The sequence below is a fragment of the Salmo salar genome, chromosome 09 (assembly GCF_965601325.2).
Source record: "Salmo salar chromosome 09, fSalSal1, whole genome shotgun sequence".
NCBI lineage: Eukaryota > Metazoa > Chordata > Actinopteri > Salmoniformes > Salmonidae > Salmo > Salmo salar.
Window position 1 is genome coordinate 116,638,976 of NC_138299.1, and position 27,707 is coordinate 116,666,682.

At 42.9% G+C, this 27,707-nt stretch overlaps 1 protein-coding gene across 6 annotated transcripts; it reads left to right on the plus strand.

The window, feature by feature from the left end:
- The first annotated feature begins 435 nt into the window (after positions 1 to 435).
- Positions 436 to 26,225, plus strand: fam124b (family with sequence similarity 124B). Of its 6 annotated transcripts, XM_014213580.3 has the most exons (7): positions 436 to 686; positions 929 to 1,032; positions 5,673 to 5,761; positions 20,600 to 20,684; positions 20,788 to 20,819; positions 21,012 to 21,805; positions 24,142 to 26,225. In XM_014213580.3, the coding sequence occupies exons 2-7, from the start codon at positions 962 to 964 to the stop codon at positions 24,979 to 24,981; spliced, it is 1,911 nt and encodes a 636-aa protein (XP_014069055.2). In that variant the 5' UTR covers positions 436 to 686; positions 929 to 961; the 3' UTR covers positions 24,982 to 26,225. The 6 variants fall into 6 exon arrangements, with proteins under 6 accessions (XP_014069055.2, XP_014069058.1, XP_045580281.1 ...); XM_045724325.2 differs by lacking the exon at positions 436 to 686 and having other exon boundaries at positions 774 to 1,032; XM_014213583.3 differs by lacking the exons at positions 5,673 to 5,761; positions 20,600 to 20,684.
- Positions 26,226 to 27,707: the final 1,482 nt, after the last annotated feature.

A 27,707-nucleotide genomic window follows, 5' to 3' on the forward strand; every position in this document is an offset into this window, starting at 1 on the left:
TTACTCAGCCAAGAAGAGGAATTCAAAATAACCATTTGTATTGCTTTCAAACAGTGGTAGCCAACTTTGAGTGTGCACTTGCTTTAGAACTGCAATGTTTCTTACTGAATCCCCTCAAGTGAATGTTATTTCTCAGTGTGCAATTAAGTTGGTTGAGGCCACATGACATGGGATAAATGTGCATCTCACAAATACTACAGACAACTGCTATGACAAGTTAATGTTGATTATTAGAAAATTAATTTAATGAGACATTTGTGGCCAACAGAAGATGCCAATTATAGACTCCAATGTTCCAGAATGGCTACCACAGAACTAGAATCATTATATTTGCTATGTCTACAAACAAATCACATGCTAGACACATCAAGAATGTGGCAATGTAACAAGGGCTAAAATGGGGCATAGGTGCCAGGGTTGTTAATGCTCTTTAACAGAAATGTGACAGATGATGGCCTCAATTTCACAGGATTCCATTCTCATTTACATTACGGAAGTGGTATTACCTCCTTTGCCCCTCAAAGTCTAGTTAACCCGTCTGGACTATCCTTTGTCTGCTCATACGTGACGGTGAGACGACTGCCATCTGGCGCTATTCTGCATATTATTTTCCTCATTTAGACTAAGCCCTTTCTCCCATTTTTCATTTCTCCTGGTCAACTCTGCACGTCTTTATTCATGTGCTGGTGAGTAGACATGACTTTTCTATTTATCTTTTTTTTTACAGCCTTCCTTAATGACATTCTACTCCCTGTATAAAATAGCTATGTCTAAAGGTACCAGTACAGCAGATGACGTCAGTGTCCCAGCTAGAACGATGCTCGTGAGAAAAAAAAACAGACTTCGCTAACGGGCTGACTGAACGGTGCCAATTCTTGTCATCAGTCTAGAAGTTAAGGCCACTACAAAAATGTGCTTTACTCCATAGGACTCGATTGAAGTCCGGTGGCATTAAAGGACAATGCTACGAAGATCGATTCTATTCAACGGAACCGTTGATGAAAACGTGGATTCGGGAGCTGAGACTGCCGAGTAAGTTCCTTAAGCTAGTTAGCTAGCTAGCATTTGTTTGCGGTATCCAAGTACTGGCAAGATGTGAATCATTACCATTTCCCTTTGTGCAGTATAAGTTCCCCAGCAAAATCTACTTCAGTGTTTTCTATCAACGTTACAGGCGGTGTGATTAGCAAACGTTAGTAATTTAAAACTTAGTGGGTGGGAATCACTAGCTAGCTACAATAGCTAAAGTTAGCTTGCCGAACGTTTTTGCATGCAACAACAGCCCAAACAGGCAATTGTAAATGGTCAACCTCTTTCTGGTCTAAATTAGCTAGGTAGCTACAGTTACACTTATGTCAGTTACAATCATCTTATGTCAACTTACAAGTAAGAACTTAATGTGGTTTACTAACCGTAACTAGCTAGCAAAAAAATAACTGTTGGCTTGATTGTTGCTGTTTAGTTACCAGCTAGGCTTCTCTAACTCACCACATAGCCGTTGTCATAGTAACGAAAGATGCACGTTTCCACGGCGAGATGACACTGCTGGGCTAGGAACGTACAGAGAAGGAGCTGCCAGCAAGTAAGGTCGCACTGGGAGCCACATTTGAAATTGAATACATTGAGCAGGGTGGAAAAAGTCGCATAATACACTATGTAAATGTATTTTCGGGAGGGTTGTGGTCACCATTCATGTAATACATTAAATATATACATCTGCCTGTGCCCAATGTTTCTACCATGTTTTATGCTGCTGCGATGTTGTTTGCTACCATGTTGTTGTCATGTGTTGCTGCCATGCTATGTTGTTGTCCTAGTTCTCTCTATGTCGTGTTGTCTCTCTTATGTCTGTTTTGTCCTATTTTTATTTAATGTATTTTTAATCCCAGCCCCTGTCCCCGCAGGAGGTCTTTTGGTAGGCCATCATTGTAAATTAGAATTTGTTCTTAACTGACTTGCCTAGTTAAACACAGGTTAAATCATGGCTAAGGGTGTTATCCAAGCACTCCGTGTTGCATTGTGCTGAAGAACAGCCCTTAGCCATGGTATATTGGCCATTTACCACAAAACCCCGAGGTGCCTTATTGCTATTATAAACTGGTTACCAATGTAGTTAGGGTAGTAAAAATACATATTTTGTCATACCCCTGATATACCACAGCTGTCAGACAATCAGCATTCAGGGGTCGAACCACCCAGTTTATAATGTGAATTCACACCACACCTCCTCGTTATTGCTTAAATATACAACAGGGTTTGGCAGCTAGGTTTGACCTCCAGCCAATTTGTTCCTGAGCTTGTCGGCGGCCAGAATATAATTAGAAAATAGGTTACTAGCTGCCCAATTCATAGCCCTACACTACACATTTAACTTGGTTATTGGCCAATCAATTCAATGACTAATAATTTCTTTCTGATTAGTGGTAAAATCACCCATGTCTATTAATAGTACATATGTTAACCGTTAATCGGTTAGCTGCTGAAAATACATTTGACTGGTCATGCTTATTGGTCTATAGGACATTTGCATAATTTTGTGGATTTAAATTGGTGCATGTATATTTTCATTAGTCGTCATTAGGGATCCACCGATATGACATTTTTGGCCGATATCCAATATTTTCCTTGCCCCCAAAAAAACGATACAGATATTAGAATTTTCTGTGGCCTTGAAGCATTCTAGTACAGTTTAGAGGTCGGCCGATTATGATTTTTCAATGCCGATACCGATTATTGGAAGGCCAAAAGATGCCGATTAATCGGCCAATTGTTTTTTTTTTTAAATTATTTTAATTTAATTTTTTTGTAATAATGACAATTACAACAATACTGAATGAACACTTTAACTTAATATAATACATCAAAATCAATTTAGCCTCAAATAAATAATGAAACATGTTCAATTTGGTTTAAATAATGCAGAAACAAAGTGTTGGAGAAGAAAGTAAAAGTGCAATATGTGCCATGTAAAAAAGCTAACGTTTAAGTTCCTTGCTCAGAACATGAGAACATTTGAAAGCTGGTGGTTCCTTTTAACATGAGTCTTCAATATTCCCAGGTAAGATGTTTTAGGTATGATAGGAATTATAGGACTATTTCTCTCTATACGATTTGTATTTCATATACCTTTTACTATTGGATGTTCTTATAGGCACTTTAGTATTGCCAGTGTAACAGTATAGCTTCCGTCCCTCTCCTCGCTCCTACCTGGGCTCAAACCAGGAACACATCGACAACAGCCACCCTCGAAGCAGCGTTACCCATGTAGAGCAAGGGAAACAACTACTCCAAGTCTCAGAGCGAGTGACGTTTGAAACGCTATTAGCGCGCACCTGGCTAACTAGCTAGCCATTTCACATCGGTTACACCAGCCTAATCTTGGGAGTTGACAGGCTTGAAGTCATAAACAGCGCAATGCATTGCGAAGGGCTGTTTGAATGAATGCTTACGAGCCTGCTGCTGCCTACCATCGCTCAGTCAGACTGCTCTATCAAATCATAGACTTAATTATAACATAATAACACACAGAAATACGAGCCTTAGGTCATTAATATGGTCGAATCCGGAAACTCATCTCGAAAACAAAACGTTTTTCCTGTCAGTGAAATACGGAACCGTTCCATATGTTATCTAACGGGTGGCATCCCTAAGTCTAAATATTCCTGTTACATTGCACAACCTTCAATGTTATGTCATAATTATGTAAAATTCTGGCAAATTAGTTCGCAACGAGCCAGGCGGCCCAAACTGTCACATATACCCTGACTGTGTGCAATGAATGCAAAATGACACAATTTCACCTGGTTAATATTGCCTGCTAACCTGGATTTCTTTTAGCTAAATATGCAGGTTTAAAAATATATACTTCTGTGTATTGATTTTAAGAAAGGCATTGATGTTTATGGTTAGGTACATGTTGGAGCAACGTGTACCTAAGCGATTATATGCAACGCAGGACAGGCTAGATAAACTAGTAATATCATCAACCATGTGTAGTTAACTAGTGATTATGATTGATTGTTTTTTAATAAGGTAAGTTTAATGCTAGTTAGCAACTTACCTTGGCTTCTTACTGCATTCGCGTAACAGGCAGGTTCCTCGTGGAGTGCAATGTAAAGCAGGTGGTTAGAGCGTTGGACTAGTTAACCGTAAGGTTGCAAGATTGAATCCCCGAGCTGACAAGGTAAAAATCTGTCGTTCTGCCCCTGAACAAGGCAGTTAACCCACCATTCCTAGGCCGTCATTGAAAATAAGAATGTGTTCTTAACTGACTTGCCTAGTTAAATAAAGGTGTGTAAACCTTTTTTTTTTTATCCGGCGTGCAAAAATACCGATTTCCGATTGTTATGAAAACTTGAAATCGGCCCTAATTAATCAGCCATTCCGATTAATCGGTCGACCTCTAGTGCATTAACAATACTGTGTAACTCCGGTAGGGCAACATCTGAAAAATTGCATCTACTTGGTAGTGTGTACCGGTGCTCGACCAGTCGGCGAAAGCCAACATCATCCACGACAGAGATCGGTTGATAGTCAATGAATTCCATTTCACCTTTTGAGTTGTCTCGCTGAAATGTTCTTATTCTTTCAAATGACTGCTCGACTTAACTTGTTTAGTTCTTGGAAGTGTGCGCTTGGTATTTTTCTGCTTTTGTTCTGTGTAGCACTGTATTTTTCGTGGCGTCATTACGTCATCTACCTATGTTATATAGGTATGCACGTCAGCTTTGACATCGGTTTTGCACATCGGCGTTACACTAGACATCGGGCCGACATTGGCATTTTTAGCTAATATCGTCCGATTCCGATAAGCTTACCGATATATCGTGCATCCCTAGTCATCATGCATATTATTTATCACAGCATACAGAGCCTAGTTTGGGGAACGGAATAGCCTACCACCTGTCAGGCAGCCCGAGAGTAGCTCCTCAAAGTCTGTAGGCTACTGGAGTGAAACCTACTTTCGTAAGACCAGTCATTGCGCAACAAATAACAATTCTAAATGCAATCATGTGTTAACTTGTGGCCACGATTTAAAAGGAGCTATTTTTATTTCTCAACTTGTAATTAAAGTACTATCAGCACGTCACCCACCACATTGCAGTGTGAGCTTGAGGCAGTATAATTGTTTGAAACCTGAATATTTTACTTTACTTCAAATAATAAGACATGCTGTACCTTCCTTCAAAGTAGCCTTGCAAAAATCCATCCGTAGAAACATAGAGGCAATTATTTTATAATGCCTTCCTCATTAACCAGCATTTCTCTCCTGTACTATTTGTAGTATTTTTGGTTTTATCACATAAAATAACTGGACGGGAGAGAAGAGCTTTGTTGGGAACCTTTACTAATCCAAACCATGGTAGTACAACACAGGGGCATGTTCGAGGCAGCACGTTTTATCAACGTATCGAAATTAAGAGGCCACAGTATTAACCAATCAAGTAAGTGATAATCCTATCTAGGTAGATTACCATGTTAATAGACCAATCTATTACACTCGTTTACACCGTAACATCTCACATATACATTTTAAGCATTACCGCAATTGTAAACTAAGCCCCATTTTTAACAGAGATCAATAAATGTCAACAGGCTACATTTGTTTTGTTTTTTCAGTCTTTGAACTCAATAGTCTTTGAACTGAACAGTCTTGTTTTTGTTACTTACAGGTCAAGGGTTTTCAGAACATTACAGATCCTTTCAGGATACCTACGTTCCTCAGGCTGCTTTGTGGGACTCCTTGAGCTTGCTGGAGTTGGTAAGTTTCCAGTGTTGGCTAGGCAACTTGACTTGGGCTGAGGTTGCTGTCCAGGAACATTGATGAGCGGTCAGAACTGGAGCCGTCTGTGGGATATCGGGGATGTCCTCTGGGGTTGACAGCTCTCTGTCCTCAGGTAAGTAGTCCTGTTTGTCATCGCATTGCTAGCTGTGCCACTAGAGATCCTGGTTCGAGTCCAGGCTCTGTCGCGACCGGGAGACCCATGGGGCGGTGCACAATTGGCCCAGCGTCGTCCGGGTTAGGGGAGGGTTTGGCCGGCAGGGATGTTCTTGTCCCATTGCGCTCTAGTGACTCACAATGCACGCTGACCCTGTCGCCAGGTGTACAGTGTTTCCTCCGACACATTGGTGCAGCTGGCTTCCGGGTTAAGCAGGCGTTGTGTTATATTTCGGGCGACGCACGGCTCTCGACCTTTGCCTCTCCCGAGTCCGTACAGGAGTTGCAGCGATGAGACAAGACTAACTACCACTTGGATACCACGAAATTAGGGAGAAAAAGGGATGGCAACATGTGAACAGTGTGTTTGTCTGTCCTGAATGAGGTAAGTCACAGGTCCCAGTCTCTGGTTTACTGTCTCCTGAACTGTCTTCCTCCTGGAAAAGTCTGTGTTGTCCACCATGGTCATGGTGTTTCTTTTGTTTGCCTTGTTTTTCTTCCACTGTTTCAGCGAAGTCAGGTCAGAGTTGGTTGAAGCATGTTCAGATCTGGCGATTCAGGAAGAGCTTGGCTGGGTCCGACCTGTGACTGTGAGGGGTACTGCGGTACACGGGCTGAAAGTTGGCTAAGCGATGCTTGAGCGAGACAGTAGATAGTCTGTTATCCTCCCAAGACGTTTTTCAATCAGAGCTCTCTTGAATATCTGGACTGACCTTTCTGCGGCACCATTCGAGGCAGGATTGTAGGCAGGAACAAGGGTCTGCTTGATTCCATAATTTTTTTAGGAATTGTTTGAAATCGGACCAGTTGGGGTCCGTTATCTGACACAATTTCTTTGCACAATCTTTAGGCTGTGAACAGGCTTCGTACCTTTTCGATGAGGTTTGTTGATGTCATTGAAGACGTGAAGAACTTCTAACCACTTTGAATGGCTGTTGATGATCACTCAAAAGTTCTGCTTTTCCTTTTCAGCAAAGGTGATGTGAATTCTCTGCCACACCCTCTCGGCCATCTCCAAACATGAAGTGGTGCGACAGCTGGCATCTTCTGTACTGCTTGGCAGATTTCTCAACTCTGCACTTTCTTCTGTCACTGTCCAACCCTGGCCACCAGATGTAGCTATGGGTTAAGGCCTTCATCTGACAGATGCCAGGATGTTTGTGGGGAAAGTCCTCCAACAGTCTCTGTCTGTGCTGGGGGTATGATCACTCACAAACCCCAGCGTACACAGCCTTGATCTTCAGACAACTTGTGTCTTCACATGAAGTATGGTTTCATACTTCATGTGAGTACATCCGTCACGTATCTTGGCCACCCATTTACAGTGTAACTCCAAACCTTGCTGAGTAGCGGATCTTTTCTTGTACTTTGCGCACACACTGGCAACTCATCCACTTGTGAGAAGTAAAATATGCTTCTCTTGGTGGTCTTGACAACGCTGTCAGCATTACTGTGATCAGTTGACTTTCGGTATTCAATGTCTTAGTTGTACGCCATGAGTAGGAGTGCCCATCTTTGCATTCTCAATGCTGCTAAGATTGGAACCATAGACTTGGGTCCCAAAATAGCCAGCAAAGGCTTGCAACCAGTGATTAACGTAAACTTTCATCCGTATAGGTACTTATGAAACTTCATGACTCCAAAGATGATTGACAGGGCCTCTTTTTTTTTTCTGCGTCTGATAGCGTCCGCGACGCAAACACAATGGGTTTTTCTTCTCAATTGTCCATGATGTGGGAGATCACGGCACCCACACCATATTGTGATGCCTCACAGGCAAGCTTGAAGGGTCGTTTGGTGTCGTAGTGCACCAGGACATTACTCTGTAGAAGCAGTTGTTTGCTTTTCTCAAACACTGCGTCGCATGAGGCAGTCCAATTCTTCTATTCTTAACAGGTTGTGCAACGGCTGGAGCAAGGTTGACAGGTCCAATAGTAATCAGTCATAATACTTTAACAGGCCTAAGAACGACTTCAGTTCTGTTACGTTGGTTGGCTTGGGTGCTTTGATGATGGCTACAAGTTTTTCATCTGTGGGATGCAGTCCTTGTCAATCTGATGGCCCAAGTATTCCGCACTGATTTGTAAAAACTTGCACTTTGAGAGTTTCACTCAGCTTTTTCAGATGTTCTTCTTTAGAACCATCCGGGATGAGGATGTCATCCAGGAAACAGGTGACATGTTCGATTGCTTGTAAAATCTGGTCCATGACCGACTGAAACATTGAAGGAGCACTTGAGACACCGTAGCTGAGGTGTATACATACCTGTACAGCCCACGGTGAGTGTTGATTTTCAGATATTTCTCAGAATCTGTGTCCAACTAGAGCTGCTGGTAGGTGTGCGAGATATCTAATTTGCTGAACAATGTCCCTCCAACTAGTGCAGCGAATAAGTTCTCAGTGTTTGGTAAGGGATAAGTCTCCTCTTCTACGCTCTGGTTGGTGACCTTATAATCGCCACATATCCGACTGGATTTGTCACTCTTTGGAATGAGGACTATTGGCGCGTGCCAGTAACTCCTTTCGACTTTGATCTTTGTCTCCTCAAGCTTATCCAACTCCTTGTCCACTGCTTCCTTCAATGAGTATGGCACCGGTTTTGCCTTCTGGAAAATGGGCTGAGTGTCAGGACACGTCCTGACCTTTTCTTAGAAATGTGTCCCTTCTGAAAACCACCTGGTGGCGCTGTAGTACAGCTTTAAATGCCGGGTCTGTCTGTCACAGCCTTTTCCACTGAAAAGATGTTCTGCCAGTTCAACTTTTCTCTAGCCAGTTATGGCCCATCAGTGCAGGTCTGTTTCCTTTGACAATTACCAATGGCAAAGTCGCATGTTGTTTTTCATACTACACTGGCTCTTTAACATACTCTAGCGAAGGAATTTTCTCACCTGACTAGGTAGTCAACGCAGTTACAGGTTTCTTTAACCTGTTAGGGCTAGGGGGCAGTATTTACACGGCCGGATAAAAAACGTACCCGATTTAATCTGGTTATTACTACTGCCCAGAAACTAGAATATGCATATAATTATTGGCTTTGGATAGAAAACACCCTAAAGTTTCTAAAACTGTTTGAATGGTGTCTGTGAGTATAACAGAACTCATATGGCAGGCAAAAACCTGAGAAGATTCTGTACAGGAAGTGCCCTCTCTGACCATTCCTTCGGCTTCTTGACTCTTTTTATTGAAAACTTAGGATCTTTGCTGTAACGTGACACTTCCTACGGCTCCCATAGGCTCTCAGAACCTGGGAAAAAGCTGAATGATGTCGAGGCAGCCCCTGGCTGAAAAACATTAGCGCCTTTGGTAAGTGGTCTATCAGAGAACAATGAGACTGAGGCGCGTGCACGAGGCGACCCCCATGTTTTTATTTTCTCTCTTTGTACTAAAACACAGATTCCCGGTCGGAATATTATCGCTTTTTTACGAGAAAAATGGCATAAAAATTGATTTTAAACAGCGGTTGACATGCTTCGAAGTACGGTAATGGAATATTTAGAATTTTTTTGTCACGAAACGCGTCGGGCGCGTCACCCTTCTTTACACTTCGGATAGTGTCTTGAACACACGAACAAAACAGAGGATATTTGAACATAACTATGGATTATTTTGAACCAAACCAACATTTGTTATTGAAGTAGAAGTCCTGGGAGTGCATTCTGACGAAGAACACCAAAGGTAATAACATTTTTCTTATAGTAAATCTGACTTTGGTGAGGGCTAAACTTGGTGGGTGTCTAAATAGCTAGCCCTGTGATGCCGGGCTATCTACTTCGAATATTGCAAAATGTGCTTTCACCGAAAAGCTATTTTAAAATCGGACATAGCGAGTGCATAGAGGAGTTCTGTATCTATAATTCTTAAAATAATTTGTTTTTTGTGAACGTTTATCGTGAGTAATTTAGTAAATTCACCGGAGGTTTGCGGGGGGTATGCTAGTTCTGAACGTCACATGCTAATGTAAAAAGCTGGTTTTTGATATAAATAGGAACTTGATTGAACAAAACATGCATGTATAACATAATGCCCTAGGCGTGTCATCTGATGAATATCATCAAAGGTTAGTGCTGCATTTAGCTGTGGTTTGGGTTTATGTGACATTATATGCTAGCTCGAAAAATGGGTGTCTGATTATTTCTGGCTGGGTACTCTGCTGACATAATCTAATGTTTTGCTTTCGTTGTAAAGCCTTTTTGAAATCGGACAGTGTGGTTAGATAAACGAGAGTCTTGTCTTTAAAATGGTGTAAAATAGTCATATGTTTGAGAAATTGAAGTAATAGCATTTCTAAGGTATTTGAATATCGCGCCACGGGGTTACACTGGCTTTTGAGTAGGTGGGACGCATGCGTCCCACCTAGCCCATAGAGGTTAACTACAGGTGAGACAGAGCAATGGTAACACACTTCTGAGACCAGAGAGACAGCGGCCCCTGTGTCTAACTGCATGTCCAAATCCTTTCCATCCAAAGTGACATTCACTGTAATGCCCTTTTCCCCATTGGAAGTAGTGTAAACTGTATTCACTGCATTTATGATTTGAGCCTCTCTTGCTTTCCCTGAATATTCCAAGAACACCAGGGAGCTAACTCCATTGACAATGCCATCTCACATGCCTTTCTGAATGTTAGATCCTTCTCTGCTAGCATCTTGTACTGCATAGCTTCAGAGCACAGTCAAATTCAAATAAAAAATTGTATTTGTCACATACACATGGTTAGCAGATGTTAATGCGAGTGTAGCAAAATGCTTGTGCTTCTAGTTCCGACAGTGCAGTAATATCTAACATCTAATCTAACAAATTCACGACTACCTTACACAGACAATGTAAGGGGATGGAATAAGAGTATGTACATATATGGATGTGCGATGGCCGTGCGGCACAGGCAAGATGCAATAGATGGTATAAAATACAGTATATACACATATGAGATGAGTAATGTAGGATATGTAAACATTATTAAAGTGCCATTATTTAAAGTGACTAGTGATACCAATTATTAAAGTGGCCAGTGATATGAGTCTGTATGTTGGCAGCAGCCTCTCTGTGGTAGTGATGACTGTCTGATGGCCTTGCGATAGAAGCTGTTTTTCAGTCTCTCGGTCCCAGCTTTGATGCACCTGTTCTGACCTCGCCTTCTAGATGATAGCGGGGTGAACAGGCAGTGGCTCGGGTGGTTGTTGTCCTTGATGATCTTTTTGGCCTTCCTGTGACATTGGGCCCTGGAGGGCAGGTAGTTTGCCCCCGGTGATGCATTGTGCAGACCGCACTACCTTCTGGAGAGCTTTGCAGTTGAAGGCGGTGCAGTTGCCGTACCAGGCGGTAATACAGCTCGACAGGATGCTCTCGATTGTGTATCTGTAGAAGTTTGAGGGTTTTAGGTGACAAGCCAAATTTCTTCAGCCTCCTTCACCACGCAGTCTGTGTGGGTGGACTATTTCAGTTTGTCCATGATGTGTACGCAGAGGAGCTTAACTTTCCACCTTCTCCACTACTGTCCCATCGATGTGGATGGGGGGTGCTCCCTCTGCTGTTTCCCGAAGTCCACAATCATCTCCTTTGTTTTATTGACATTGAGTGAGGGGTTATTTTCCTGACACCACACTCCGAGGGCCCTCACCTCCTCCCTGTAGGCTGTCTTGTCGTTGTTGGTAATCAAGCCTACCACTGTAGTGTCGTCTGCAAACTTGATAATTGAGTTGGAGGCGTGCATGGCCACGCAGTCATGGGTGAACAGGGAGTACAGGAGAGGGCTGAGAAAGCACCCTTGTGGGGCCCCAGTGTTGAGGAGCAGCGGGGTGGAGATGTTGTTTCCTACCTTCACCACCTGGGGGCAGCCCGTCAAAGTCCAGGACCGAGTTGCACAGGGTGGGGTCGAGACCCAGCGCCTCAAGCTTAACCTCTTGGGGCTAGGTGGGACGCTAGCGTGCCACCCGTGGTGCACTCCATCAACAGCAGGTGCATTTCAAGAGCGGCAAATTTGAATCCAAATAAATGTCAAAATTCAAATTTTTCAAACATACAACTATTTTACACCCTTTGAAAGATAAACATCTCCTTAATCTAACCACGTTTTACAATTTCAAAAAGGTTTTATGGCGAAAGCATAAATTTAGAGTATGTTAGGACAGTACATTTACAAGAGTTGTGTGTAATGTTTTGTCAAGTCAAAGACAGGGTCACCAAAACCATAAAACCAGCTAAAATGATGCACTAACCTTTTACAATCTCCATCAGATGACACTCCTAGGACATTATGTTAGACAATGCATGCATTTTTAGTTCTATCAAGTTCATATTTATATCCAAAAACAGCGTTTTACTATGGCATTGATGTTGAGGAAATCGTTTCCCTCCAATAACCGGCAGTCAAGTCAGCGTCACAAATTAAATAATTAAAATTAGAAAACATTGGTAAAATATTATATTGTCATTTAAAGAATTATAGATTTACATCTCTTGAACGCAATCAACTTGCCAGATTTAAAAATAACCTTACTGGGAAATCACACTTTGCAATAATCTGAGCACTGTGCCCAGAAAAATACGCGTTGCGATACAGACTAGACGTCATGTTGGGGAGATCTAAAATCGAAAATACTATGTAAATAATCCATTACCTTTGATTCTCTTCATCAGATGTCACTTCCAGGTATCACAGGTCCATAACGAATGTAGTTTTGTTCAAAAAAGCTCATCATTTATGTCCAAAAATCTCCGTCTCGTTAGCACATGATGTAAGCCAGCCGGACTTCTCGTCATGAACGAGGGGAAAAAATATATTTCCGTTCGTTCAAACATGTCAAACGTTGTATAGCATAAATCATTAGGGCCTTTTTTAACCAGAACATGAATAATATTCAAGGTGGACGAATGCATACTCTTTTATAACGTATTGGAACGAGGGTACCCAACATGAACTCGCGCGCCAGGTGTCTAATGGGACATCATCGTTCCATGGCTCTTGTTCGGTCAGATCTCCCTCCAGAAGACTCAAAACACTTTGTAAAGGCTGGTGACATCTAGTGGAAGCAATAGGAAGTGCCAAAATATTCCTAAGCCCCTGTGTTTTTCAATGGGATAGGTTTAAAGTCAATACAACACATCAGGTATCCACTTCCTGTCAGAAAATGTCTCAGGGTTTTGCCTGCCAAATGAGTTCTGTTATACTCACAGACACCATTCAAACAGTTTTAGAAACTTTAGGGTGTTTTCTATCCATATATAATAAGTATATGCATATTCTAGTTACTGGGTAGGATTAGTAACCAGATTAAATCGGGTAAATTTTTTTTATCCAGACGTGCAAATGCTGCCCCCTAGCCCCAACAGGTTAATGATGAGCTTGGACGGAACTATGGTGTTGAATGCTGAGCTGTAGTCAATGAACAGCATTCTTACATAGGTATTCCTCTTGTCCAGATGGGAAAGGGCAGTGTATTGGCGATTGCATCGTCTGTGGACCTATTGGGGCGGTATGCAAATTGAAGTGGGTCTAGGGTATCCGGTAGGATGGAGGTGATATGATCCTTGACTAGTCTCTCAAAGCACTTCATGATGACAGAAGTGACTGCTATGGGGCAATAGTCATTTAGTTCAGTTACCTTCGCTTTCTTGGGAACAGTCCACAGCATTCTCACGTAGGTGTTATTTTTGTCCAGGTGGGAAAGTGCAGTGTGGAGTGCAATAGAGATTGTGTCATCTGTGGATATGTTGGTGCATCCCTAATTAATAGGCCTACCTACTCTATTAAAATATATTAATCTTACTTTATTTCTCTAACGCCAAACTAGTACGTCTTGTTTGCAACAAAAATAGCAGTTTACCAAGAATTCAGTCTGAGAATCTGAGCATGCTACTTTTCAAAAGTAGATTTTTCAGCCTAGACATGAGGCCCGAGTCCGACGCAGAAAGGAGGTAGGCCTATTTAAGGAGTCTGTAGCCATGAAGTGCTTTGAAAGGCTGGACATGGCTCACATCAACACCATCATCCCAGAAACCTTAGACCTACTCCAGTTTGCATACCACCCCAACAGATCCACAGATGACGCAATCTCTATTGCACTCCACACTGCCCTTTCCCACCTGGACAAAAAGAACACCTACGTGAGAATGCTGTTCATTGTGGCCTCCCGAGTGGTACAGTGATCTAAGGCACTGTGCCACTAGAGATCCTGGTTCAAGTCGAGGCTCTGTCGCAGCTGGCCGCGACCGGGAGACCCATGGGGCGGCGCACAATTGGCCCAGCGTCGTCCGGGTTAGGGGGAGGGTTTGGCCGGCAGGGATGTTCTTGACCCATCGCACTCTAGTGACTCCTGTGGCGGGCCAGGCGCAATGCACGCTGACACAGTCGCCAGGTGTACAGTGTTTCCTCCGACACATTGGTGCGGCTGGCTTCCGGGTTAAGCGGGCATTGTGTTTCGGATGACGCACGGCTCTCAACCTTCCCCTCTCCCGAGTCCGTACGGGAGTTGCAGCGATGACAAGGCTGTAACTACCAATTTGGATACCATGAAATTGGGGAGATAAAGGGGTAAAAAGAAAAGAAAATGCTGTTCATTGACTACAGCTCAGCGCCCTCAAAACACATCACCATGCTAAGGACACTGGGACTAAACACATCCCTCTGCATTTGGATCCTTCCTGACGGGCCTTCCCCAGGTGGCAAGGGTAGGCAACAAGACATCTTCCACGCTGATCCTCAAGACGGGGGCCTTCCTGTTCACCCATGACTGCATGGCCAAGCACGACTCCAACACCATCAAGTTTGCCGACGACACAACGGTGGTAGGCCTGATCACCTACAATGATGAGACTGCCTATAGGGAGGTGGTCAGGGACCTGGCGGTGTTGTGCCAGGACAACAACCTCTCCCTCAACGTGATTAAGACAAAGGAGATGATCATTGACTACAGGAAAAGCAGGGCCGAGCAAGCCCCCATTGTCATTGATGGGGCTAAAGTGGAGCAGTTTGAGAGCATCAAGTTCCTTGGTGTCCACATCACCAACAAACTAACATGGTCCAAACACAACAAGATAGTTGTGAAGAGGGCCTATTCCCCTCAGGAGACTGAAAAGATTTGTCATGGGTCCTCAAAAGGGCCAAGCTTCCTGCCATCCAGGACCTCTATACCAGGCGGTGTCAGAAGAAGGCCCTAAAAATTGCCAAAGACTCCAGCCACCCTAGTCAGTGTGTTCTCTGCTACTGCACGGCAAGGGGTACTGGAGTGCCAACTCTAGTTACAAAAGGCTTCAACCTCTTAAGTACCCTTTTTTTCAATTTTCGCCTAAAATGACATACCCAAATATAACTGCCTGTATCTCAGGACCTGAAGCAAGGATATGCACATTCTTGATACCTATGAAAGGAAACAACACTTCGAAGTATGTGAAATTAATGTAGGAGAATATAACACATTAGATCTGGTAAAAGATGATACAAAAAAAAAACATGCTTTGTCCAGAAAGGCCATAATGTATTATTGCAGTTTAGGCACAATTTTGATTTTGGCCACAGTGTGTGCAAAGTTTCAGATTGATCCAGTGAAGCATGGCAATACTGGACAATATTTTGTATCAATTCTACCCAAATGTGCCGACTTGGCCAATTGATATATTTTCAAATACATAAATATAGAGAACATACAAAATTGGTATGGTAATACAAATTTTAAGTTTACACACTCCCAGGAATGTTATACATGATGGATCATTAGCTTATACACCAACTTTCACACATCTAGATGCCGGGGTGGGTGTGGAGCCAGAGACAGCAGGGGTTCAAACTGTAGAACCCAGTTCCTACATTTGAATATAAAAATGGATTTTATCAAACAAAACTATGCTACATTTTATCTCTTGGACCATCAGGATGTAAGTACACTACTATTGTAGCTGGAAACGGCTGATTTTTTTTTATGGAATTATCAGCAACCATCACTCCTGTGTTCCAATGGCACATTGTGTTAGCTAATCCAAGTTTATCATTTTAAAAGGCTACTTGTTCATTAGAAAACCCTTTTGCAATGACGTTAGCACAGCTGAAAGCTGTTGTGCTGATTTAAAGAAGTAATAAAACTGACCTTTAGACTAGTTGAGTATCTGGAGCATTAGCCGGTTTGATTACAGGCTCAAAATGGCTAGGAACAAAGAACTTCTGAAACTCATCAGTCTATTCTTGTTCTGAGAAATGAAGGCTATTCCATGCAAGAAATTGCCAAGAAACTGAAGATCTCGTACAACGCTGTGTACTACTCCCTTCACAGAACAGCGCAAACTGGCTCTAACCAGAATAGAAAGAGGAGTGGGAGGCCACGGTGCACAACTGAGCAAGAGGACAAGTACATTAGTGTCTAGTTTAAGAAACAGATGCCTCACAAGTCCTCAACTGGCAGCTTCATTAAATAGTACCCGCAAAACACCATTCTCAACGTCAATAGTGAAGGGGCGACTCCGGGATGCTGGCCTTCTAGGCAGAGTTGCAAAGAAAAAGCCATATGTTAGATTGGCCAATAAAAAGAAAAAATTAAGATGGGGGAAAAAGAACAGACACTGGACAGAGGAACTCTGCCTAGAAGGCCAGCATCCCGGAATCGCCTCTTGACTTTGAGACTGTCATGTTACTCACATTAGCTCAACCGTCCCGATATAGGGACACCCATCCTGTACCCCAAGCCATAAGACTGCTGAACAGCTAATCAAATGGCTACCCGGACTATTTGCATTGCCCCCCCCCAAATTACCTCGACTAGCGTGTACCAACGCACATTGACTCGAATCCGGACCCCCTGTATATACAATTGAAGTCAGAAGTTTACATACACCTTAGCCAAATACATTTAAACTCAGTTTTTCACAATTCCTGACATTTAATCCTAATACAAATTCCCTGTCTTAGGTCAGATAGGATCACCACTTTATTTTAAGAATGTGAAATGCCAGAATAATATTAGTGATTTATTTCAGCTTTTATTTCTTTCATCACATTCCCAGTGGGTCAGAAGTTTACATACACTCAATTAGTATTTGGTAGCATTGCCTTTAAATTGTTTAACTTGGGTCAAACGTTTCGGGTAGCCTTCCACAAGCTTCCCACAATAAGTTGGGTGAATTTTGGGCCATTCCTCCTGACAGAGCTGGTGTAACTGAGTCAGGTTTGTAGGCCTCCTTGCTTGCACACGCTTTTTCAGGTCTGCCTACAAATTGTCTATAGGATTGAGGTCAGGGCCAATACCCTGACTTTGTTGTTCTTAAGCCATTTTGCCACAACTTTGGAAGCATGCTTTGGGTCATTGTCAATTTGGAAGACCCATTTGCGACCAAGCTTCCTGACTGATGTCTAGAGATGTTGCTTCAATATATCCACAGAATTTTCTGTCCTCATGATGTCATCTATTTTGTGAAGTGCACAAGTCCCTCCTGCAGCAAAGCACCCCCACAACATGATGCTGCCACCCCCGTGCTTCACGGTTGGAATGGTGTTCTTCGGCTTGCAAACCTCCCCCTTTTTCCTCCAAACATAACGATGGTCATTATGGCCAAACAGTTCTATTTTTGTTTCATCAGACCAGAGGACATTTCTCCAAAAACTACAATCTTTGTCCCCATGTGCAGTTGCAAACCGTAGTCTGTCTTTTTTATGGCGGTTTTGGAGCAGTGGCTTCTTCCTTGCTGAGTGGCCTTTCAGCTTATGTGGATATAGGACTTGTTTTACTGTGGATATAGATACTTTTTGTACCTGTTTCCTCTAGCATCTTCACAAGGTCCTTTGTTGTTGTTCTGGGATTGATTTGCACTTTTCGCACCAAAGTACGTTCATCTCTAGGAGACAGAACGCATCTCCTTCCTGAGCTCCGTGGGCCCATGGTTTTTATACTTGCATACTATTGTTTGTACAGATGAACGTGGTACCTTCAGGCGTTCTGGAAATTACTCTCAAGGATGAACCAGACTTGTGGATGTCTATTAGCTTGTCCTGCGTTGCATATAATCGATGCGGTGCATGTTAATTTATCATCGAATCACACCCTACTTCGCCAAATGGGTGATAATTTAACAAGTGCATTCGTGAAAAAAGCACTGTCGTTGCACCAATGTGTACCTAACCATAAACATCAATGCCTTTCTTAAAATCAATACACAAGTATATATTTTTAAACCTGCATATTTAGTTAATATTGACTGCTAACATGAATTTCTTTTAACTAGGGAAATTGTGTCACTTCTCTTGCGTTCTGTGCAAGCAGAGTCAGGGTATATGCAGCAGTTTGGGCTGTCTGGCTCGTTGCGAACTATGTGAAGACCATTTCTTCCTAACAAAGACCGTAATTAATTTGCTAGAATTGTACATAATTATGACATAACATTGAAGGTTGTGAAATGTAACAGCAATATTTAGACATAGGGTTGCCACCCGTTTGATAAAATACGGAATGGTTCCGTATTTCACTGAAAGAATAAATGTTTTGTTTTCGAAATTATAGTTTCCAGATTTGACCATATTAATGACCTAAGGCTCGTATTTCTGTGTGTTATATTATAATTAAGTCTATGATTTGATATTTGATAGAGCAGTCTGACTGAGCGGTTGTAGGCAGCAGCAGGCTCGTAAGCATTCATTCAAACATCACTTTCCTGCATTTGCCAGCAGCTCTTCGCTGTGCTTCAAGCATTGCGCTGTTTATGACTACAAGCCTATCAACTCCCGAGATTAGGCTGGTAATACTATAGTGCCTATAAGAACATCCAATAGTCAAAGTTATATGAAATACAAATGGTATAGAGAGAAATAGTCCTATAATAACTACAACCTGAAATTTCTTACCTGGGAATATTGAAGACTCATGTTAAAAGGAACCACCAGCTTTCATATGTTCTCATGTTCTGAGCAAGAAACTTAAACGACAAATATTGCACTTTTACTTTCTTCTCCAACACTTTGTTTTTGCATTATTTAAACTAAATTGAGCATGTTTATTTATTTGAGACTAAATTGATTTTATTGATGTATTATATTAAGTTAAAATAAGTGTTCATTCAGTATTGTTGTAATTGTCATTATTACATATTTTTTTATATATCAGCCAATTAATCGGTATCGGCTTTTTTTGGTCCTCCAATTATCGGTATCGGCTTTGAAAAATCATAACCGATCGACCTCTAGTTTATACTTGCGTACTATTGTTTGTACAGATGAACGTGGTACCTTCAGGCATTTGAAAATTGCTCCCAAGGATGAACCAGACTTGTGGCGGTCTACAATGGTTTTTCTGAGGTCTTGGCTGATTTCTTTTGATTTCCCCATGATGTCAAGCAAAGAGGCACTGAGTTTGAAGGTCGGCCTTTAAATACAGCCACAGGTGCACCTCCAATTGACTCAAATTATGTCAGAAGCTTCTAAAGCCATGACATCATTTTCTGGAATTTTCCAAGCTGTTTAAAGGCACAGTCAACTTAGTGTATGTAAACTTCTGACCCACTGGAATTGTGATACAGTGTGAAATAATCTGTATGTAAACAATTGTTGGGAAAATGACTTGTGTCATGCACAAAGTAGATGTCCTAACCGACTTGCCAAAACTATAGTTTGTTAACAAGAAATTTGTGGAGTGGTTGAAAAACGAGTTTTAATGACTCCAACCTAAGTGTACGTAAACTTCCGACTTCAACTGTAGCATCGTTATTGTTATTTGGTACTTTTATTAAACTTTTTAGTTGATTTAGTAAATATTTTTCACTAAGATCTACACCTGTTGTATTCGGGCATGTGACAAAAAAAATATTTTGAATTGATGGTCGTATAATGGAAAAGGGAAACTATTCAGATATATGTTTGTCCTACAAGAGGAAATCTTAGCACTTCTCACACATCACATAGGCCTAAACAAAACAGAAAACACAGCAGGAAACAAACAATAGGAACAGTCAGAACGATAACTTTCCTACCATCCCATGCCTGCGCATATGGGGAGTTCTTCATAATAGTGATAGACCCTGGGATGAAAACCATCCCAAAGCGTGGAGTGCGCGCCATTTAATTGTCTAATTTCTATGACCTGATGGGAGATCAAAGCAGTGGTGGAGTGGGTGCTCTGGGCTTGTAATCGTGGCGATCTTTGCGCTGTATAGCGCGTTTGTTCAGTAGGTGAGGGGGATCCAATCAGTTTAGATTCCGTGAAAAAAATGTAATAGTAGGTCTATAGGCTACTCCAGCCTATACACTTTACACACTGCGAAACTTGAAAGAACGCATTGTTCTCAGTCAAGCGAAACGATACAATGTATCACTTGTGCACCAGTGGGCTTTGAAAAGAAAACAACGAGATGTACAACATTGCTTCCAAACGGCACAGATGTCAGATTTTTCTTCTTCTCTATATTAATTGTAATTACAAGTTGCACATCAAATTATTTAGGGTTATATGATTGTCTGCTCTGCCATTCTTCCCCATCACACTAGGGCTGCCAAGAATATAGGTTTGCTATAAGATGTAAACGGGAAGATAATGGACCAAAATTATAAAATGGCTCCTGACTACCAAGAGATGTATATAGTGTGAAGAGCCCTTCTGAAAATACATTTTAAATCGTGTTTGAATTCAACAACAAAAAAATCCAGTGCGGCTTTACTTCCTGGCTATTATGACTCTTCCCTGTATGTTCCTAGCTGCCATGGTGACTACATTTGATTTCAAGCATGAGGGGTATCTGGCTGCTAGATCATTTACTACTGAACAGATTATGGTACAAAGGTATAGTTTTAATGTGTGCTAAAACAATGGCTTATTGATTTTGTTTTTCCATTATGTGTTTTTGGAATTGCCTTTATAATTGTCTGCCACTCTTATTTTCTAGATCTGATTGCAGTAAGATGACAACATCAAGCAGTAAGTATTATACCATTTATATTTCTTTCGCACATGCATGTTGTTGGTGTCTCTTCTGATACAGACAATATTCTGTTCAAACTGACTCTTATTCTGTAATGTCAGTGGAAGGATTTTTCTTCAGTTTCATTGTGATCTTCATGTCTTGGTTCATACCTCCCTAACCCTGTTCCTCTGTGGCTATATTGTCAGGTGAGCTACTGGCCAGTCGGGTCCAGGAGCCCCTGATGATGAGCATGCACCTCCTGGCCAACCCCGGGGACTCGCTCCTGCTGCAGCACACCCTGGACCGCCTCCTCCGCTGGGTATGCCCCAGCCTGTGCCTCTTCCACGTCTCCGAACGGGCCTGCCCCCTCCGCGACTACGCCCGCTCCCGCTTGTGCCCCGTGGCTGGGTACCCCTCCCTGGCTGTGACCGTCTTCCTCCATGAGGCCTACGGCGAGGAGCGCATCCTCCGGGTGCTGGACTTCCTGCAGCGCCCCCCCTGGCAGTACCACCACACGGAGAGCTGCGGTGGGAGGACTGGGGGCGTCCACATTACCTCCTCCACCTCCCCGGCCAATGCCCTGCTCCGGCCCTACCTCCTGCCCAGCCGAGACTTCTACAGCCTGGGCACGGGGATGCCTGTGTGGGGGGTGCGCCCGGTGCACTGCGGCGGGGAGATGCTGCGGGTGACGCTCTACAGCAGCTACGATAACTTTGACGACGCGGTGCGGCTTTATGAGACGGTGCTGCAGAGGCAGGTGGAGGAGCAAAAGACTGGGTTCTGTTGGTTTACGCTCTACACAGAACCAGGGCTGTGTCTGCAGCTGGCTCTCAAACAGCTCTCTCCAGGGGTCAGGGTGGAGGCCTGCAACTCTGCTGTGCTGCAGTTCAGGGTGGAGGAGATGGGTCAGCTCGTGCCCCTGCTGCCCAATCCGTGCACGCCCATCAGCGCCATACGCTGGCAGACCGAAGACCTGGACGGGAACAAGATACTCTTCCAGGTATTTTAATTGACATGACACTATTTCCTATATTGCACTACAGTACTTGTATTCAGACTCCTGTGTGGATCTGTGGTCAGAGATAGTGCCAGTAATATATAGATGGAAATAAGCTACTGTGTATTTTATGATTTGCCTTTTGTCTTACCTTCGCCACACTGCGTCTTCTTGCTGCATTTCTTTCCCTACATTTAAATGATAAGTGCGAAGCCCAGTTGCTTCTCGAGATGGAAATATGTTTGGGTTTAGAGTTGTGGTAAATGTTTAGCTGCTATGTGAAACCTCTGTGGTTTCTGCCTCCTGAGGAGCTATTGGAAGCAATCCTCTATGGCTGTGAACACCAGAGGCTGGTGGGAGGCGCTATGAGGACGGGCTGCAATGGTATCAAACAAATGGAAACAATGTGTTTGACTCTGTTTCATTGATACAATTCCAGCCGATACAATGAGCCCCTCCTATATTTCCCCCCCACCAGCCTCCTCTGGAAACCATGTAACGCTGGATGAAGTTACTCTATGATTATCTATTAGCTACAGTGAGACTACTGGTCTGCATTCAGGCTGATTGTCTTGTAAAACCATCAGGATAAAGAGTAGGCCAGTAGCAAAAGAATGTAAATGCAGTCTGTGTGCAGCACAGAGATGCAGCGAGCTCAAAGTATTGGGACAGTGACACGTTGTTGTTGTTGTTTTGGCTCTGTTCTCCAGCACTTTGGATTTGAAATGATACAATGACCAGGATATTTTCATCCGTATCAGATAAACCGTTTAGAAATGACAGAACTTTTTGAACATGGTTCCCCCATTTTAGGAGACTTATGTGTATTAAATTAGTCAAAAGTGTAGTATTTGGTCCCATATTCAGAGTACGCAATGATTACATCAAGCTTGTGACTTCAAATTTGTTGGATGCATTTGCTCTTGGTTTTTGTTGGGTTTCAGATTATTTTGTGGCCAATAGAGAACTTTACAAAAAGAAGTAACAAAGGAAGTTGCAAGAGGAACATAAACTGGGGATAAACCAAATAAAAGGTTGTGCTCAAACAACCCAGGCCTCTATATCACCTGTCCCCTCCCTGGCCTAGGCATAAATGACAAGGCTTAAATACCCTACCTTGGAACCCTCAATATGGACCATAGCATTAATAACCAATCATCAATTAGCAGGTTCAAATACAGGCATGAAATCACAATAAACTGATTCAGGCAATAATCAATATTAATAATCAAAACAAACAGCAAATGCATCCAACAAGTTTGTGGCGTCACAAGCTTGATGTAATCATTGTGTGCTATGAATATGGGACCAAATACTAAACTTTTGACAACTTTAATACGTAAGTGAATTTGTCCCAATACATTTGGTTCCCTAAAATGGGGGGATGATGTACAAAAAGTGCTATACTTTCAAAAAGGTTCACCCGATATGGATGAAAATACCCTAAAATTAAAGCTGACAGTCTGCACTTTAACCTCATAGGTATTGTATCATTTCAAATCCAAAGTTCTGCAGTACAGAGCCTAAACAACAAAACGTGTCACAGTCCCAATACTTTTGGAGCTCACTGTATATCACTGCACTGGTTTCCCCTAATCTATAAATACACCCACTCCCACACAGAATGATGGCCTTCAGGTGTTCTCGGGTTTTATACAGTATCAAACACTCTCATTTACCTTTCCTTCACCAAATGTTGGCCAATAAATGGAAAACACTCCAAGCCAACGCTGTGTTCAGGAAGGCAAAGCATAAAATGGTTAACATTGAAACATACTTTCCCCATTGCAACCACTGCATAAATGCATATTAACTTTGAGAGGCATGAATCGTCCGAATGGGCTGGATACAAGCTAAGATTGACAACCAATCTTAAAGCTGCAATATATACTTTTTTTGTCCGACCCGACCAAAATGGGAGTTAAAAATCTGTAATTCCCATTGAAAGCAAATCTAAGAAGTGGTAGATCTGTTCTATATGCGCTATTTCTATTCTTCCCATTTTTAAATTTTGTTTTTGCGTCTTTTACTTTCAGTTTTGTACGCCAGCTAAAAATACAACATTTTTGGTTATGGAAAATATATTTCACAGCGGGTATAGATAGTACAATGATTCTCTACACTATACTTGCTTGTTTTGTCACAGAAACTGAAATTAGGCAAACTATTAGAGTTTTAGCAACCAGGAAATGGCGGGGCGATTTCTGCATAATGCATCTTTTAATTGGAACTTAGGTTTGTTATTCCTGTCTCTGTGGGCTCCATAATTGTTGAACCATCCATTCCTTTCACCTCAAGTCTTCCAGAGAAAGTTAAGACTGTCAATCTCTGTCCCCCAGGTGAAAGCCCCAGAGCAGCCTCAGCGACCCCTGACCTGTGCCTTCCCTCTGACCTGCCCCAGCGTCTCGCCCAGAGGGCTATTGAGGAGCGTCGTGTCCGCCCCGCCAGCAGCCCACGCCCTGCAGCCCTGCGGCCAGATGACCCCAGTGACCCGTCCAGGGAACAGGCCGCGCACCGACCCAGGCCTGGATAGGCCTGTTTTACCCGGGGGTCTGCGGTGTGGGGGAGGGGGGGAGAGCATGGGCTCAGACAGCTGCTACAGCACCCCTCCAGGCAGCTCCTGCTACTCATCTCAGCGCAGCAGTCCCGCCACGCTATCCGTTAACCAACCCCACGAATCCTCCCCTCTCTCATGCTCCGCCTCCCCGGCGCGGCCCTCCCTGTCCATCTCCCATCTACTGCTGGAGGAGGAGGAAGAGCCGGAGACCAACGTGGACACGGGTGTCCCCGTGACAACGACCCCGCGCTCTGACACAGACTTCACCATGGCGACCAGCTCGAGGGACACAGGCGTCTCGGTGACGCTGCGTTCCGAGAGACCAGCCGCTGTGGGGGCCTCTGCCCTGGAGAGCCTGGCAAGGGAGCTGAGTGCCTGTCTACCGGAAGCTCTCACACCTCCACCCCACCACAGGACTTGGGTTGTGAGCAGCTCAACCAAAGCTGCCAGTCCTGGGTGCAAGGCAGGGTCACAAGCCTGGGATAGCAGTGTTATCAGCTGGGCATCGCCGGGTCAGAGCCACTCCAGAGGGCCTGTAGGGCCACAGACTCCTGCTAAGCCAGCAGCAAAGGCTCTGTCACCCACACACGGCACAGACCCAATAGATGAGTTCTTCATCTGACTCCTTTGTGCAGTGTAGCAGGCAGGCAATTGTAGGACATTTTGTCACTATCTAACATAATGTAACTTGATGTTCCCTCCAGAGAGAGACTGGGAAGCTCATTGAAACCATGGAGACACAAAGGACCTAAGTTCCTGGTGCTCAGACCGTCATGCCAGTCTAGGTTTGCGTCCAAAATGTCACCCTATCCCCTATGTAGTGCTGGTGGCCTCTAGTCAAAAGTAGTGCGCAATAGGGAATAGAGTGCCCTTTTGGACGCAAACTAGCTAGGCTAGGACGGGTAAAGCCTATAGTAAATGAAACAATGTTACGCCCAGGGATTTCAGATACACAATTATTGTATAACTAACTAGGCTACTATGCATTTTATTACCAGTGGAAGTAGAAATGGATACAAATATGTGCTGCGAGTGAGTAGATACATTTGTGTGGTTGGTTAGTTCATGTGGTTTCTGTGCACTGTGAAAGCTGTGAAATCTGTGTGGTATCGGAGTGGTAGCGTATCTGAGTGAACTAAATCCTTACCCCAAGAACGCCCTGTCTATTCGTTCTGACTCCTGGGTCAGAGGTTACTATTGTACAGTATCATTATCCTATTTTTCTAGAATTAACACATTGTATTTCAACAATGACTGTTGTATCTTCTAATACTATACTAAACCATTGGTTGTATTCAGTAGACCTTGCCAAACCACTGTTGAAAGGACACATTTTGATAAGACATTAAATGCTGATAATTCATTTATTTTCGGGAAACTTTTTCGTAAAGCCGTTTGTTTCAAGGACTGTGGTTAGGCTGCATATTTTTGTAATCTGTGTTTTCAAAGATGGATTGAAGACTAGAATACAACGAAAGACTAGAGAACTAAGAGATACTGCTTGTCTGAGATGGTACTTTGTTAATAATGTATAAAGTGTTGGCTGACATTACCATGGGGCCTTGCAAGGCTGTCTATAACCTAGGGCTAGACAATGTTTACCAAACTGACTGTCTAGAGGCCCATTTTCTTACACCAATTAGCCTAAACTTAGACTAAAAAGCGCTTTCAATGGAGAATCTCCATTGAGAGTGCCTTTTAGTCCAGGACTATGCGTAATCTGTGTCTGGGGAAACCATCCCTTAATAATTTAATGAATTGAGACGTGAGTTGTGAAATAGAATGGTTGTTGTTTAATCATGTTTCTAAAAACAAGTATGAACCAGCATTATGCATCACTAAATTATTATTGACTATTCTGACTAATTTGGGAATATACTGTCATTTGTTTCAGATTGTTTTTAAGACATTATGGTGATGAATGTAACTTCAATACCTTTTGTACTGATGCATTGGGTATCATCTATTGAGCCCTGTTTATACCTGGTGCTAACATCTGTACGGATCTTGTCCACATTCTGATTGTGCCGACATTTGTAGACAGGTATAGACTATTAAAATAACTGATTGTGATCAGATCTTCCTGACCACCTTCGGAGGTAGTCGGGGACAAATTGATTGGTTGGATAAAAGCACAGTGGGCAGAGTTTGGTAATGAGGATGTTAGTGCTGGTCCGGGTGGGCGGTGTTTGCAGTGGGTGAAAAGTGACTGCATCTGTTTTGAAACCGGGCTGTCCCACCAGTCATGATGGGCCGGGTGCCCCATTCAAAGCCGATGTTGAAGTTGGCTCAGAACAAAGTGATGTAGGCTTATGTCAAGCACGTGGAGTAATGACTTAGGGCTGGATTCAAACTGTATCGCAGAAGTATTGCGGAATATCCAGGTTATAGCTCAATTTAAAGGGGATATTCCTGCGTTCGCGGAGACTGCATTCACGGTAAATGCTGCATCTTTTCGGCTCAATCGGAACTTGCCTTTACATTTTAACGCTGATCTTACAGATTTAATCCACCCCTTTGGAGTTTTTACATGCGTTAGTGTTGTTCGCTCTTGTTAAATCCCAATGCAACTTTATAATCTACTGATATAGGAAATTACTAACTCACTGACCTTTTTTCCAAAAATAAAGCGTTATGATGCCCTCCCCCTTACTGGCACAGAAGGTCACAGGTTCTAATCTTGCCGATGCCCTTTCTCAAAAAAGTGAATTACACATTCAGTTGGCTTTGTTGAATATCTTAAATATACAAGTGCAATACCAAAGCATAAAAATTCTTAAGAAATCTTTAAGAAGACACAGCATAAACGTACAGTGCATTTGGAAAGTGTTCAGACCCCTTGACTTTTTCCACATTTTGTTACGTTATTATTCTAAAATGGATTAAATTGTTTTCCCTCATCAATCTACACACCCCCCATAATGACGAAGCCTTCCAGAAGGACAACCATCTCTGCAGCACTCTACCAATTAGGCCTTTATGGTAGAGTGGCCAGACGGAAGTCACTCCTCAGTAAAAGCCACATGACAGTTTGCCAAAAGAAACTTAAAGGACTGATGAAACCAAGATTGAGCTCTGGCCTGAATGCCAAGAGCGTCTGGAGAACACCTGGCACCATCCCTACGGTGAAGCATGGGGATGTTTTTCAGCGGCAGTGACTGGGAGACTAGTCAGGATCAAGGGAAAGATGAACGGAGCAAGTTACAGAGAGATCCTTGATGATGAAAATCTGCTCCAGAGTGCTCAGGACCTCAAACATGGGGTTCACCTTCCAACAGAACAATGACCTTAAGCACACAGCCAAGACAACGCAGGAGTGGCTTCAGGACAAGTCTTTGAATGTCCTTG

Excerpts from the sequence above, each read along its gene's own strand:
- fam124b (XM_014213580.3), top strand. The coding sequence starts at position 962 with ATGCTACGAAGATCGATTCTATTCAACGGAACCGTTGATGAAAACGTG. Across the intron at positions 20,685-20,787 it reads GAACAGATTATGGTACAAAG|ATCTGATTGCAGTAAGATGA; the intron begins GTATAGTTTTAA and ends CTTATTTTCTAG. Across the intron at positions 21,806-24,141 it reads GGAACAAGATACTCTTCCAG|GTGAAAGCCCCAGAGCAGCC; the intron begins GTATTTTAATTG and ends TCTGTCCCCCAG.